The 14,874-nt window shown below is 38.2% G+C and overlaps 1 protein-coding gene across 1 annotated transcript in view; it reads left to right on the top strand.

Moving 5' to 3' along the window:
• Window positions 1-14,874, top strand: part of LOC306875755 (immunoglobulin superfamily member 3-like) — a 149,016-nt gene that overhangs the window by 90,094 nt on the left and 44,048 nt on the right. The window contains exons 3-4 of the mRNA XM_079426474.1: window positions 261-680; window positions 13,306-13,692. Of these exons, the coding sequence (XP_079282600.1) occupies window positions 261-680; window positions 13,306-13,692 (807 nt within the window). The remainder of the gene's footprint in view (window positions 1-260; window positions 681-13,305; window positions 13,693-14,874) is intronic.

The raw sequence follows: 14,874 nt of genomic DNA, 5'->3' as shown, positions 1-14,874 counted from the left end.
TATCTATTTATATTGCTATCTTTAAGGACCCAGAGGCTGACAGAGGGAGAATAAGAAGAGTGAGGGGTTGTCGAGGACAAAAAGAGGCATGTTTTTTTCTTGAGGCTATAAGTTAATAAAAGGGTTGAGATTGAACCGCCCTGCAGGAGAAAATCCTTTTTAAATGTTAATGGGACAAGGCCTGAATGCCTTTAAGGGTGTGTTTTGTTGTTCATGAACTCTACTCTCGAACTAACCTCATGCCCCGGTTTCCTCCGCAGTGATCCCGGACACTCTGACGGTGACAGCCACTGCTCAAACTCTCTCGAAAGTGGAGGGAGACACGCTACAGCTGAGCTGTGAGGTCACACGCCAGACATCCCAGCACACTCACGTTTCTGTGGGCTGGTTCCTGCGACCCTCTGATGACCCCAATTCTGGTCCACGTGACCTGGTCACCCTGTCACGGGACTTTGTTCTACGGTCGGGTGGACAGTACCGCCAGCGTCTGTCTTCAGGAGACCTGCGTCTGGACAAGACCAGCGCCACTTCCTACCGTCTCACCATCTACAAGCTGCAGCCCACAGACCAGGGAGAGTTCTACTGCGAGGCCTCGGAATGGATCCAGGACCCGGATCGCTCCTGGTACGCCATGACCCGGAAAGAGTCGGAGAAGACGTCTGTCAAAGTTCAGCCCACAGGTGAGTGAGAGTTGTTTGGGGGTTTGTCGCAACATCTTTTAGAGGTTAATTGCTTTACTTTAAAGGGATAATCAGATGCGCATTTTCCACAAGTTGATATGATTCTTTAGGGTCTTAATGAAAAGTCATAGTTTGGTTAATTTCTCAATCGTAGTGTAAAACAACACCCTTTTTACCCTGTCAAAATCAGCTCTATTTACAGCAAGCCATTTTGTTGCATGTCGCTTTAAATGCAAATGAGCTATGCTGACCCCGCCCCTCTCTTGCGAGCCGCTCTGAGAGACAGTAAACTTCATGAAACTTGCTAATTAGGACATTATTAGGAAAGGCGATTAGCAAAGATTAATTAAAAAAGCCTTACACTCACTCCTTCTGGAGGTGAAGCTGGATCACGCGCAAAGATAGATGCATTTAAGTAGATTGGGGAGCGCATTCCCTACAGAAACAAACGTAATCCACTGTATCTTCAGCAGCTCTGATGTCGGGAGTAAATGACGACTGCTGTGTTCATTATTACATCCAACAACAGAACACCTCAATCACTTAGGAGTCATTCTTGTCTACATCTGCTCCGGCGGTGAAACAATGGAGGACTGTTACAGCTCACTCAGGGCGGGTGTAAGTTAAAACACTAGTGTCAATCAAACAATCGTGGGAGGGGCCGACACCGACAGGCATCTGAGAATGGCTTGATATGAAAAAGGGGTAATGATAGAGATTAAATATAAACCACTTGGTGGATATTTATCATTATAGGGTGGTTTTGTACACACACTGCCAACACACATTTCAGTTCTAACAACATGCATATCAAGTGCATATCACATCCGATGACCCCTTTAAAATCATATTGGCTAATTATTCACTGAGATTGATTTAATTTGGTAAGGAAAAAGCAAGTTGTTTTCTCACATGTGGAAAAACACATTTGAGCCACATTCAGTTGCAGTGTGAATGTAGCCAAAAGAAAACATTTGAAAACTTTGGAAAATAGTCTAAGTATATTTTATATTTAATGCGACATGAAAAAAACGAGGGTGTGAGTGATAGAAGTACTGTACAATGCTTTCAATAGGCCTCAGTCGTGAAACATGAACATATTTGCATATACTGTTGCATAAATTCAATCTTATGTAAATTAACATAACAAAATTAACATAAGAATGGTTTTATGGACAATTTACTCCCAGATGTTGTGTTTTGTACCTGGGTGTTATTCGTTCAGCCGATAAAAACCTGTTTTTCCAAAACATTTCATTTAACAAGAAAACTCTGAAAATTGGATTTGCGAACATAATGTGCGATCGAAGACTGTAAAGAGATGGTTTACCCAAAAATGAAAATTCTGTAATTTACTCACCCTCGTGTCGTTCCAAACCTGTATGACTTTCTACTAACTCATTTCTAAGTCATACAGGTTTAGAATGACATAACAGAAGTTTCATTTTTGGGTGATTTTAAAAAACTATTTGTTTATTTGTTTATATAAAATTAAATAGTGTCTGTCCTAATATGATAATTTCTTCAAACATTTTACACCATGGACGTACATATGCATGTAGTTCAACCCTATTAGACAAATGACTCACCAATGTCATGCTCATGGTTGCCTTGCTCTCTAAAACAGGGCATGCATGACTCTGCTTCCCTGCAGAAATCCTTAAATATGCCCTATGAGCTGATCACCATCTAAAATTAAGCACATTACCGGAGTCCCTGAGCGCTGGCTGCTGATCCTCTTAACATCAAACTCCCTGTCATGGAGTACAGAGCAGGCATCGGCTCTCACGTCCGCTCCGCTCATTGATACCGTCAGTGTCATGAAGGTTATCATAGAGAAGTCTCAGTGGTCTCTCAGCATCAGGGAGCAACAAGCCAGTCGCATCGACTCATCTAACTCCAACACATTAGTGGAGTAATCAGGTCTGACATCTGCTTGATGACCAACACCTTTAAAGAGAAATAAATGTCAGTTCTGTCATCATTTACTCACCCTTGTCGCTCCTAACTCATGATGTTCTTTCTTCTGTGGAACACAAAAGTAGATATTTTGAAGAATATCTCAATGAAATTCAATGTAGTCCAAAACTTTCAAAATCCAAAAAGAACAAGAGAAATGAATCCATTCCACCTGACTGAATCTAAACAATTCATTGTTACAGTTCTACCCCTAGTAGCAGATGTAAGTTTTAAAAAAGTTATTTTGGCCACAATTATAACTACCCATTTTACAGAATTGGTGTTCATTGTAGGGCAAAACAATAGTGGTATTTCTTGGTTTGTGTTCATAATCATACATTATATCCAGTCGGGTGGTCAAATATGGTCCAGCCCCCAGTTTAAAAAGCCGTATTACTTTCCATCAGAAATTATGTCTGATGTTTGTTGGAGATGGTGTAAAGGTGGCTCAAGACGACTGAAGTGACACTTGTATGATGAACAGATTGAAACTTAAACCACAATTCATTCTCAAATCAAAGACTATACGCAGACTCTATCAAATGTGGTGACAACCTTCAGTTGTCGACTAACTTTCTTATTGGGTTTTGTACATCACACGACCAACCATCATAACGGGTTTGTGTCTACATATTTGATGTTTTCTGTTGATGTATATGATGATTAGTATTTACGTATACAGCAGGTAAAATTAGTATTGAACACATCACAATTTTTCACAGTATATTTCTAAAGGTGCTGTTGACATGAAATTTTCACCAGATGTCAATAATAACCCAAGTAATCCATACATGCATACTAGCACCTTTTGAAATATATTAACTGAGAAAAATGGTGTTGTGTTCAATACTTATTTTACCCGCTGTATCTTTACTTTGTCGACTTTTATTATATGGCCAATTGGTTAAAGCATTCTTCAAAATGAGCTTCTTTTGTGTTCCTCAGAAGAAAGAAACCACATAAAGAGGAGTAAATGATGGCAGAACTTTCATTTCTACATTCTAAAAAATGCTGGGTTAAAAACAACCCAACTTGGGTTATTTGGCAACCCAGCGCTGGGTAAATATTGGACAGAACACATGCAGGGTTATTTTGACCCAGCTGGTTTGGTTAAATGTTTTCCCCACCATGCTGGGTTGTTTAATTTAAGTCATTTATTGTTTAAAAAATATTTTATTGCTGGCTTAAAATGGGCTTGGAATTAAAAATCACACACAGAATTACTATAGGCAACAGCAACAATCAAAAGATGCAGATTTATTAAGCAAGAACACCCATGGACAAAATACAAGACAAATTTAATTTATTTGGGTGAATACAGTATAGTTTACAATATTACATACATTTAAACTCGTTTAACAAGCATTTTAGAGATTAAAAAAAGGCATATTTAGAAGTAGCATTTTTATGTGTATTCAACCGTTCTCTATAATCGCTTTTTACCGGAATAGTGCTAATTCTTGTGCCGATGTGTTGATTAAATCTGAGCTGACCGCAGCCTCGCGTTTCACTCGTAGCTGAGAGATGCCGTCACTGACTCCAAAACCTGCCCAAAAACAAACAGTAATGAAATTAGAGAACACATTTTAACATCAAATTAAATTACACTCAGTATTATAACGAATAAAATCCATTTACGTTATGCAAGGCAAAGTCATTTCCAGCGTGAAACGACGACAGGCGCTGACGCGGCTGACCGACATCTCGTCCTTATGTTGCGTTGTGAAAAATAATATAATTTGCACCACATTAAAGACTTTATAAATGAAGTAAAATGTATGCAAACCTTTATTTCCCCGAAAGAGTGTACCAAATCGGCTGCGGCGGCGCTGAGAACTGCTCTCTCCATGGGCTTAAAAAGCCCGTGCTCTCAGCAGCTGCGTTGAGAAGATTCACCAGAGACATGGTCAACCCAGCGGTCAGGTAGAAAAAAATAACCCAGCGTTAAAATGACCCAGCACCTGGGTAGAAATATTAAAAACAACCCAATAAAATGACCCAACAGGCTGAACCCAGCATTTTTTAGAGTGTAGGTCAATTATTCCTTGAAGTTAACTGTGCCAGACTTTAGCAATGAGAACCAAAGATGTTTGATGTCACTGTCAAATCAGATGTTTGATAACCCCATGTTTGATTTGAGAGCTAACATAAAAAGCGAGATTTTTACATAAATTTTACTGTCACACATTGGAGTTGGGTGAACTATTCTTTAACACAACGCCATAAATCTGAACGTTTCCTCTCTCCTGTTCTCCAGGATAGCCATATTTCAGAAAAATGGACTGGGGCAGTCCCTCATCTCTGGCTTTAGTCCATTACTTTCCAATTTATTACAGCGCCGTTGCTCCGTCCTGAGCATAAGACAGCATGTACAGCAGACGCGAGTGCTGTCTCGCTCTGACTGACTGAACACACAGGGCTGTAACTCAATCTCAAAGCACATCGGCCCAGCGCTTTGATGGGAATGGGAGGTGACAGCAACAGGACAGGAGCTGCAAGTGGCATGTTAATTCAGCCCTGTTATTGGTCGAGTCCCAGGGGGTGGGCGGATTGGACGAGTAGGGGACAGCCTGTGATTTTAGGGTGTCTCCCAAGGGCACCTCCACAGAGTCAGGCTGCAGATGGGGACAGAGCCTAATAGTGTGATGATTTGCAGTCTTCAGTGGTGTAAGGATCAGGGTGACATGAACACTGTAAAAAAGTTGTTTCAACTTAAAATAATTTGTTACCCCGCTGACTTAAAATTTCTAGTTTATGCAACTAAAATATTCCAGTTGTCCCTTAACTTAACATTGAGTAACTTAAAATTTCAAGTTGACTAAACTAAAAATTAAGTCAGCAGGGTAATAAATAATTTTAAGTTGAAACAACTTTTTGGAACAATTTTTTTACAGTGAATGCAGACCAGACAAGCTCCTCATAGAGACAGATTGAAGGCTCATCTATTTCCCTTCAGCTCATATAACCAGTGGTTCTTGATGCATGGCCATGTAACACTAAATAGCCACTGAAACCTTGACTGCAAGTAGAAGAGTAAATTTGACACAAAGAGAAACGGTTCAGCAATTCAGTTACTTTTAATGCTTGTGAATCACCCCAAATTAAAACTGAAACATACTTTCTTCTGTGAAGAATAAAAGAATATATTTTGAAGAATGTTCGTTACCAAACTGTTTTGGTGGCCACTGACGGACATTGTATGGACACAGAAATATCTTCTTTACTTTAATATTTCCTACTCGCTGCTTAATCAGTATTAAACAATTTGGCCCCTGATGATTAAAGATGCGCTCACATTAGTGCAATTTCAAGAGAAAGCTCATTTTCACATGGATTTAATTTGAAATAATCGGATTATGCTCACAATTTCACTATGAAATGTTCCTTTTGACCCCACTTTAAAAGTGTGAACTACATTAGTAGTCTAACCGATCATAACATTTATAAGGTACAGCAAAACTTCAGAGAGAGCGAAGCACTAAATAGCCTCTGTTTTGGTGCACACATCCTTATAAGTGGACATCAGGAAAAAGTCCACTAGATGTTAAAAGTGGAGTTGAAACTTTTCAGTGATTTAGTTGCTTACAATAAACTAATTTATAATGTTTATCGGTAAGTGCTGTTTTGAAAGTCTCAGTATGTGGGGCTGTTTACAGTAAATGGCCTCTGAAAGCATTTAGAGAGAGTCATCTGTTTTATTGTAAGCATCTTCCAGCTTTCTTACAAACTACACTTACTAAAGACACATGACTTTCAGTTTGGTACAGTCCTCTACTATCAAGCAGTTAAGTTTATTATCAACTAAAACTATTAAAATATGTTTTGTTAATTGAAATAAAGCTGACTAAACGTATTAAAATTATTAAAACTGAACAAAAAAGAAATGAAACCTGCAGTAAATAGAAATAATAGAAATAGAAAAAACTGAAAACTGAAAAATCTAAAATTAAAAGCAAAATTCAAAATATTAATAATTATTATAATAGTATTTAAACTATTCTAAAATAACAATGCTATCAACACCAAGTGCTTACGGGAAGGGTTTATTAAAAAACTGGAAACTTTATTAGAAGGTAGTTCTAACATAAATGTTTAATGTATTTTAAAGGGAGTCAAGGTGAAGTCCTTACGGCCTGGTCCTTCAGTATGCAAACCAGGCTTCACCTGACTGAGATTCACATTAGAAATTCCAGAGAGCAAGACCGAGACGAGAGAAGACGTGTTGTCTGTAATCCCCTTTTCTAGCTAGCTGTGTCCAAGTCCCCTTCCAGCTAGACAACACGCTCACAATGTTCTCTGTGTACTAGCCAGTGGCCTGTTAGGCTCTATTGAAAGTGCACATGTCTGTGCAGGAGGGATTGGGTGGCTGTTTTCAGGGATTGACTGAATTGACTCTGTTGAATTGGCCAGAAAGTGTGGTTTAAGCTAGTAGTAGTAGTACTGCTTGGTCATTATCTTCTACACCATCTTGCACAAGCAACAAAAATGGCCATGCCAGTTTATGATGCTCAAGCTGGTTTTTAGATGACATGTTGGCCAACTTGGTCCAACTAGAAACCAGTAACCATGTTCCAAAAACCACATTAAACTGGATTTTCCAACAGGGGAGCTGCTGAAGAGAGGCACACGATTACGCACTCGGTCATGTGCGATTATTCTGTTGTGCATATTTATGTTGACATTAGCTCAATGCACACCATATGTCATGCTCATAACACGTGTAAATGTTTGTGTGTTTTCTCTCATCTGTCTGTTAATGTGTTTATTGCTCTGGTGAACTGTGGGGAAAAACAGAAGTTGTGCAGTAAGCATTAATAGGACATCAAATGGCTCATTGAAGCACATACTACAGCAGATCGATGGACTCATTTTGTGACGAAGCTTTTGGCAGCGAATCCCACACAGCAGCTTGTTCACACACAGATACCACAGTTATTACCGCTCCCACTCAACACAACTGTCTCTTTCTCTCTCTCTCTCTCTGGTTAGCTGTCATACAAATCTATTGTGCATACTAAATTCAAACCTAATGGCGTCATTCATGCTGTGAACCCTCAGTCCTGACATTTCCTTCCCATTCTAAAATCTTTATTCATGTGACTTTGAAAGTATCCATCTCCTTATGAATGCCAGATTTGTCCACAGTCGTTGTATTGTAATGTACTTGACTATATAACAAAGCTGTAAAAGGAGGGAGAACATCTTCATAATTAGATTCTAATAAGATGTTAGCCCCTGAGGTCTAGGGTTCACTGAACATAGTGACTTTGTGCGTCTTTTGTACTCCTGTCTGTCAATCATCTCTTCCAGGACACATGAAGGAGAAATGAAGAAGTATAGGCAGCATACTTTGCTGTCGAGCACACTAGAACATCACTGCAAACAGTGGCATTATTGTTGCATGCTGAATAATTTACATTTCACTTTTAAAGTGGAAACATTTTTCTTTGATCTCCTTTGTTTTTGCAGTACCATCTGCCTTAAATAGTTTGGCTTTGATTACACAGTACAGTGGGTCCTTGATCATGCCCTTGATGATGGCTGATGACCGCTGTGCATGCGTCTCATGTGCGTGAAATATGTGCAAGATAACCGATCATTTTAATATTTTACTGTGCTTATATATTTATAAATATACATTTATGATATTTATAGTATTATGATATATACATTTTATTTATTTATATATTTCTTTATTTATAAAATAGTTTGCACATTACCGTAGGGTCTGTAAGATTTGTTAAATGTTTTTGAAGGAAGACTCTTATGGTTATCCAGGCTGCATTTAATTTCATTTATTTTTTTTCACTTAAATGTATATTTAAAGTGTCATTTATGCCTGTGATAGCAAGGCTGAATTTTTTGCCACTCTTCAGTCACATGATCCTTCAGAAATCATTCTAATAAGCTAATTTGCTGCACAAGACACATTTCTTATTATTGTCAATATTGAAAACATGTCTTTTTTGTTACTTTTGATCATTTTACTGGCCCAAAACTTTTGAACGGTTGTGTATTTTTGAGTCATGGCCATGGAATAATGGATGATTAATTGAACTTTGCATTAAAATTTAAGTTTTGCTTCATCCACAATGTAATGTTAATATTTAGTATATCACCCAACCCTGCTTTATACCCATTAATTTGCCATACTTTTAATCCAAAATGTGCTAGGGATGGTAAAGGATGTTTATTGATATGTAATGTGTTGATTAGCCATCGATGCTAATTATGAAGCACAGATCTGGGCATGAAAAATCAGTCAGACAGCAATCATCCGGCAAACGCAGACAGATTTCAAATTGTGATGACCTCTCTTCCACTGCAGTCTGATGTAGAGTAGAGAGGTGTATGTATTCACCTAATGTATCCCGTCTCTTTTCTCTCTGTTTTTCCCCCTTCATCTCCACTGCTAATTAATCTGTCTGAAGCATGCAGATTTAGTCCTAATACTCAGACCGGCTCCGATCAGGCGGCAGTAATGTCCTAATGGAGCATCACGCTGCTTGAGTACCACAGGAGGAAAGGAAAAACAGCCGCTGGCCTTTGTCTCCCTGTGATCTGTGAATTCCTCTTTTAGCACAGGCCTGTTTACTGTGCTGTTATTTTGGAGAGCAGCGCACAGCGTGAGAGACAAATAATGGCTGCATGTAAAAACACTCATCATCATCATCATCACCCCGTACATTTCCCTGTCTCTGTGTCAGTGCCATGTACTTACACAGTTAGAGCCTTTCTCAGGAAGTGTGTTGTAGTAATTAGAGCCCAGGGGCAATCACCTCTGAAGAAGCCAAATGAAGTGAAGAAAGTGTTTTTCTGATGAGGCGCACAAACTGCATATCATATGGAAATTAGTCCTATAAATGAAGATTCGTTTGCTTTTGATGTGAGTGTCTGTTTGAATTTAGTCCAACGTGGACCGTTTTGTCATGGATAAATTGGGCTGGGCGATTTGGCAAAAAAATAAAATCTTTTTTTCCACATCGTTTGACCGATTCTCTTTTTTTTTTTATGATTTTTAATTAGTCAGCTTGAAAATGTAACTACAACATGAATCAAGAAACTTGTTCTTTAAGAAAATTCTATTTTATTCAAAATCAAACAAAAGGAAACTAATTTGCTAAGTTGCCAACACTGCTAGCGATATGAGAACGTTTAGTAATATTTCTATTCAAAATTGAGAGTCCTCGATTTCTAAAAAATAAAATCGTGGCAAACATTATAAAACTGGCTGTGTAATAGGGGATTGTCTTATAAATCATCTGATGCACGCTGATGATTTAGTTATTCTGTCCGCTTGCCGTGCGGGATTGCAATAGTTGCTTCATATATTCAAGCAATGGTGTGCAGTTTGATATAAAATTTAATAGCAAAAAGAGTGTGGTTATGTTTGTCAAAACCAAAGAGGACCTTAAGCAAAATTTTCCATCTTTTTATGTAGGTGATCAAGTATTAAATGTGGTAAATAAAATATTTGGGTCACATTATCAAAGAAGATTTGAATGATGACGATGATGTGCAGCGCCAATGTTGTAAGTTGTATGGACAAGCAAATACACTATATTGCCAAAAGTATTGGCACCCTTTCTAATGAACAGGTTTGACTACTTTAGTAATTTCTATGAGTACAAATCTTAATGTTTAAGCATATAATGATATTCTAGGGAATTGTGTGCTTCTAATTTTATAGCAACAGTTTGGACAGAACCCTTTTCTATTCTAACATGGCAGTGTCTCTGTGTATAAGACACGGTTCAGAAAGACATGATTGATTGAGTCAGTGTGGAAGAACTTGACTGGTCTGCAGAAAGCAGCTGAACACCTCTGGTGTGACTTTATATGCAGACCTTGAGCCAAAAACTCGTCACCAAACACCAATGACTTGTATAGACACTATATGGGCAAAAGTTCCCCTTCTTTAGAACAGAAAAAGGCACTTCCAAACTGTGGCAAAAAAGATGGAAACATAATTCATGTATTTAAAAATTGTATTTCCATCTCTCTTGCAAAATTTTTGGACATGTCTAAAATGACTGTACCCATATGTACAAGTCATTGGTGTTTGGTGATGAGTTTTTGGCTCAAGGTCTGCATATAAAGTCACACCAGAGGAGTTCAGCTGCTTTCTGCAGACCAGTCAAGTTCTTCCACACTGACTCAATCAATCATGTCTTTCTGAACCGTGTCTTATACACAGAGACACTGCCATGTTAGAATAGAAAAGGGTTCTGTCCAAACTGTTGCTATAAAATTAGAAGCACACAATTCCCTAGAATATCATTATATGCTTAAACATTAAGATTTGTACTCATAGAAATTACTAAAGTAGTCAAACCTGTTCATTAGAATGGGTGCCAATACTTTTGGCAATATAGTGTATGTAGGTTCGTAAATGTTGTGTGTACAGATGAGGTTAAAATGGCTCTTTTTAGAGCTTATTGTACTTAAGCGCACTTGTGGTGTAATTATAGTAAAGCTAAAATGAAAAAGCTTCAGGTGGCATTTAACGATAGACTGAGAATTTTGCTTAAGCTCCCAAGGTGGACGAGTGCAAGTCAGATGTTGTATATAATAATATTCCTACACTGTAAAAAAAAAAAAAAAAGTTGAGCAAACTTAAAAAATTTTGAGGCAACGAGCTTCAGCAGATTTTTAGTTTTCTCAACTTGTTTTCAGTTTATACAACAAAAATAGAGAAAACTCAAAAATCTGCTGAAGCTGGTTGCCTCAAAAAAAAAGTAAGTTTGCTAAACTTTTTTTTTTTCTTTTTTTTCTTTTTTATATAGAGTGTACTCTTCATGCTGTGTTATAGAAATACGTGTATAATTTTGTGTGTCGATTGAGTAATTCAGGAAATTCAATTATAATGGTTCTAAGTGATCTTACATTAAGTACTCCTCCTGGTGTTGGAAGCACTGGAATAAATGTTCATGTTTTTAAATAGTGTTGTGGCATGTATATTTATGTTTGTATTGTCTTGTATTTTGTGGATATGGACATAAGAGTCTGAAATAAAGCGATTTTTATTTTTTTATAAATTAATTTTATTTATTTATTTAGATGACAGGGACATTGTACATTTAATAAATCATTCCTGTAAATGTACCAGAATTAGCCTATATATAATAAGGCTATTTTTCATCCGTAGTCCCTGGAGATGATGTTACAAGTCATCCTAAAGAAAATTTTATTAAAAATACATACTAGAAAATATAGTAATTAGACAATACAAATCATACAGTAGTCTACTGAAAACAATATATGAGCAATTAACAACGATGCAAACAATAACAGGATAGCTAGCAGATATAAGATTCTAGTGTTGACAAATCTGAGTACTAATTAATCAATTCTCCGACTGAAATCTAAATAAAGCACGAGTCTAGATCTCTTATAGTTGTGGAACAGTATTCCATTCTCGTGCAGCTTTGACAGAAAAAGCAGACTCACTAAATGTAGTTCATCTAAGCGGTATGATACCGTCTCCTCTTAATGCGCCTCTTGTAGAGCCATAATCAGCTGTTCTGATACGAACTAACTGACCAAGAGGGGGACAAGATAAACCAGAAATAATTTTATACTTCAAGCATACATTTGCATACTTAATCATGTTTTCCCAACTTAACAAATTAGATTTTTTCAGTATTGGACAATGATGATAATGTACCGATTTCTTATCGAAGACTTTGTCTATGTTTGTATAAGGACTCTAATGGTTTGAGTCACTGAACTCGCCTGAGACCAGGTGATTAAACAGTAAGTCGTGTGAATGGGAGGAGAAAAAGGAAGAAAAAACACCACTGACAAAGAAGCTAGGATGGGTGTGTTTTGTGTTGCGTATATGCCATTATTACATTATTATTATTATTATTATTACTATTGTTACTATTATTATTACTTTTATTATTCTTGATATTACTGTTGCCGTCATCACAGAATACTGTTATCATCACCATCTTTAGTATTATTATTATTATTATTATGCATGTTAATACTACTACTATTATTCAGATTGTCATTGCTGTTTGTTTTCATTGCTGTTTGTGTGTTGTGTTCACCGTATGTTGTATGTTTTGCACTCCTAATAATATAATAATAATAATAATAAAAAAACAGTAAGTCATGTGAGAAATAACCATAGCATATATGTGTCCCTGCAGCACAAAAGCAGTCTGAAGTCTCTGGGGTATATTTGTAGCAATAGCCAACAATACATTGTATGGGTCAAAATTATAGATTTGTCTTTTATGCCAAAAATCATTAGGATATTAAGTAAAGATCATGTTCCATGAAGATATTTTGTAAATTTCTTACCATGAACATATCAAAACTTCGTTTTTGATTAGTAATATGCATTGCTAAGAACTTAATTTGAACAACTTTAAAGGAGATTTTCTCAATATTTAGATTTTTTTGTACCCTCAGATTCCAGATTTTCTAATAGTTGTATCTCAGACAAATATTGTCCGATCATAACAAACCATACATCAATGGAAAGATTATTTATTCAGCTTTATTTTAGGTATACATCTCAATTTTGAAAAATTGACCATTAAGACGGTGGTCCAGGGTTATTCGATAAAACCAGAATTAATCGATCAAATCTGTAAAGTCGCCCAGCCCTAGGCTAAATCATCCTTTCTCTCTGTCTCTCCTTCTCTCTCAGATCGGGACTTTAGTATCCAGGTGACCACTGAGCGCCGGGCCTACACGGCTGGTGAGCCGCTGGAGCTCCGCTGCACCATTGACGCTCAGAATATTCCAGAGCGCTTCTTCTCGGTGTCGTGGGTCTTCAGCAGCTCACCCGTAGCCGTGATTGGGCCCAGCGCCGTGCCCGTACTGGGACCCAACTACGTGGAGCGGGAAGCCTCCGGCCTCCTGACTGTGCGCAAAGAGAGCCCTTCCGTCCACCTGCTCAAGTTGCAGCATCTGCTACCGGAGGACTCTGGGAAGTACATCTGCAGAGTGACAGAACGGGAGAAGACCCTCACTGGAGACTTCATCGACCGCAGCAAGCGGTCCCGTAACGTTCAGATCACTGTAACCCCTCTCAGTGAGTATCATGGTTCTTTATCGGCCCTCTGTTTCTGACTGGCCCCTAAAGTGGTCAGCTGAAACCTCTCTTATTAAATGAAAACATGAACCTTTCGGCCTCAATTAATCTGAATCGTGGATTATTCTTAAATGGATTATTCTGGGCGAGTTTATCTTATAAGTGAATGGTTTAAAGTAGTTCAGAAATTGATTTAGTAGTTTTGTGGAGGCAAACAATTAAAGTTATTAAAGTTCTTATTTCTGCTGAAGTTCTCTAAAGCACAGAGGATACACTTATTATCGTCTCAGATGCTTTTCAGTTCTTGTGCCAGGTGCGCTCTCTCTCTCTCTCTCTCTCTCTCTCTCTCTCTCTCTCTCTCTCTCTCTCTCGCTCGCTCTCTCTCGCTCTCTCTCGCTCTCCTCTCGCTCTCTCTCTCTCTCTCTCTCTCTCTCTCGCTCTCTCTCTCTCTCTCTCTCTCTCTCTCGCTCTCTCGCTCTCTCGCTCTCTCTCTCTCTCTCTCTCTCTCTCTCTCTCTCTCTCTCTCGCTCTCTCGCTCTCTCGCTCTCTCGCTCTCTCGCTCTCTCGCTCTCTCGCTCTCTCGCTCTCTCTCTCTCTCTCTCTCTCTCGCTCTCTCGCTCTCTCTCTCTCTCTCTCTCTCGCTCTCTCTCTCTCTCTCTCTCTCTCTCTCTCTCTCTCTCTCTCTCTCTCTCTCTCTCTCTCTCTCTCTCGCTCTCTCGCTCTCTCGCTCTCTCGCTCTCTCGCTCTCTCTCTCTCTCTCTCTCTCTCGCTCTCTCGCTCTCTCGCTCTCTCGCTCTCTCGCTCTCTCTCTCTCTCTCTCTCTCTCTCTCTCTCCCACTGATAGAAGTAATGAGTAAACAGGAGAAAAAAGTAACAGTCCTATGAAAGCTGTTTTGTAGATAGTAGAACTTTAACATTAATGAGTAACAGTGTAGTTTGACAGAACACTACATCGATTTTTGTCACATGGAGGGTGTTTACATGAACGACAAAATCCTGACAAGTATCAAAAATCAGCTCATTATATAAGCCTGACAAGACAAGAAGAAATGTGTTGGTATGGGATTTTTTTTTTTTTTATTCCCAGTTTTGACGAAACAGACACGAGCGAGTTGAATGTTTGTATGTGTGTTATTTTAAATTGTAATAATAATAATTCACAACATTATTGATTTTACTGTA

Source organism: Barbus barbus (genome assembly GCF_936440315.1).
Source record: "Barbus barbus genome assembly, chromosome: 10".
NCBI classification, from domain to species: domain Eukaryota; kingdom Metazoa; phylum Chordata; class Actinopteri; order Cypriniformes; family Cyprinidae; genus Barbus; species Barbus barbus.
The sequence above is the reverse complement of the archived record's forward strand: the minus strand, read 5'-3'. Positions and strand labels throughout refer to the sequence as shown.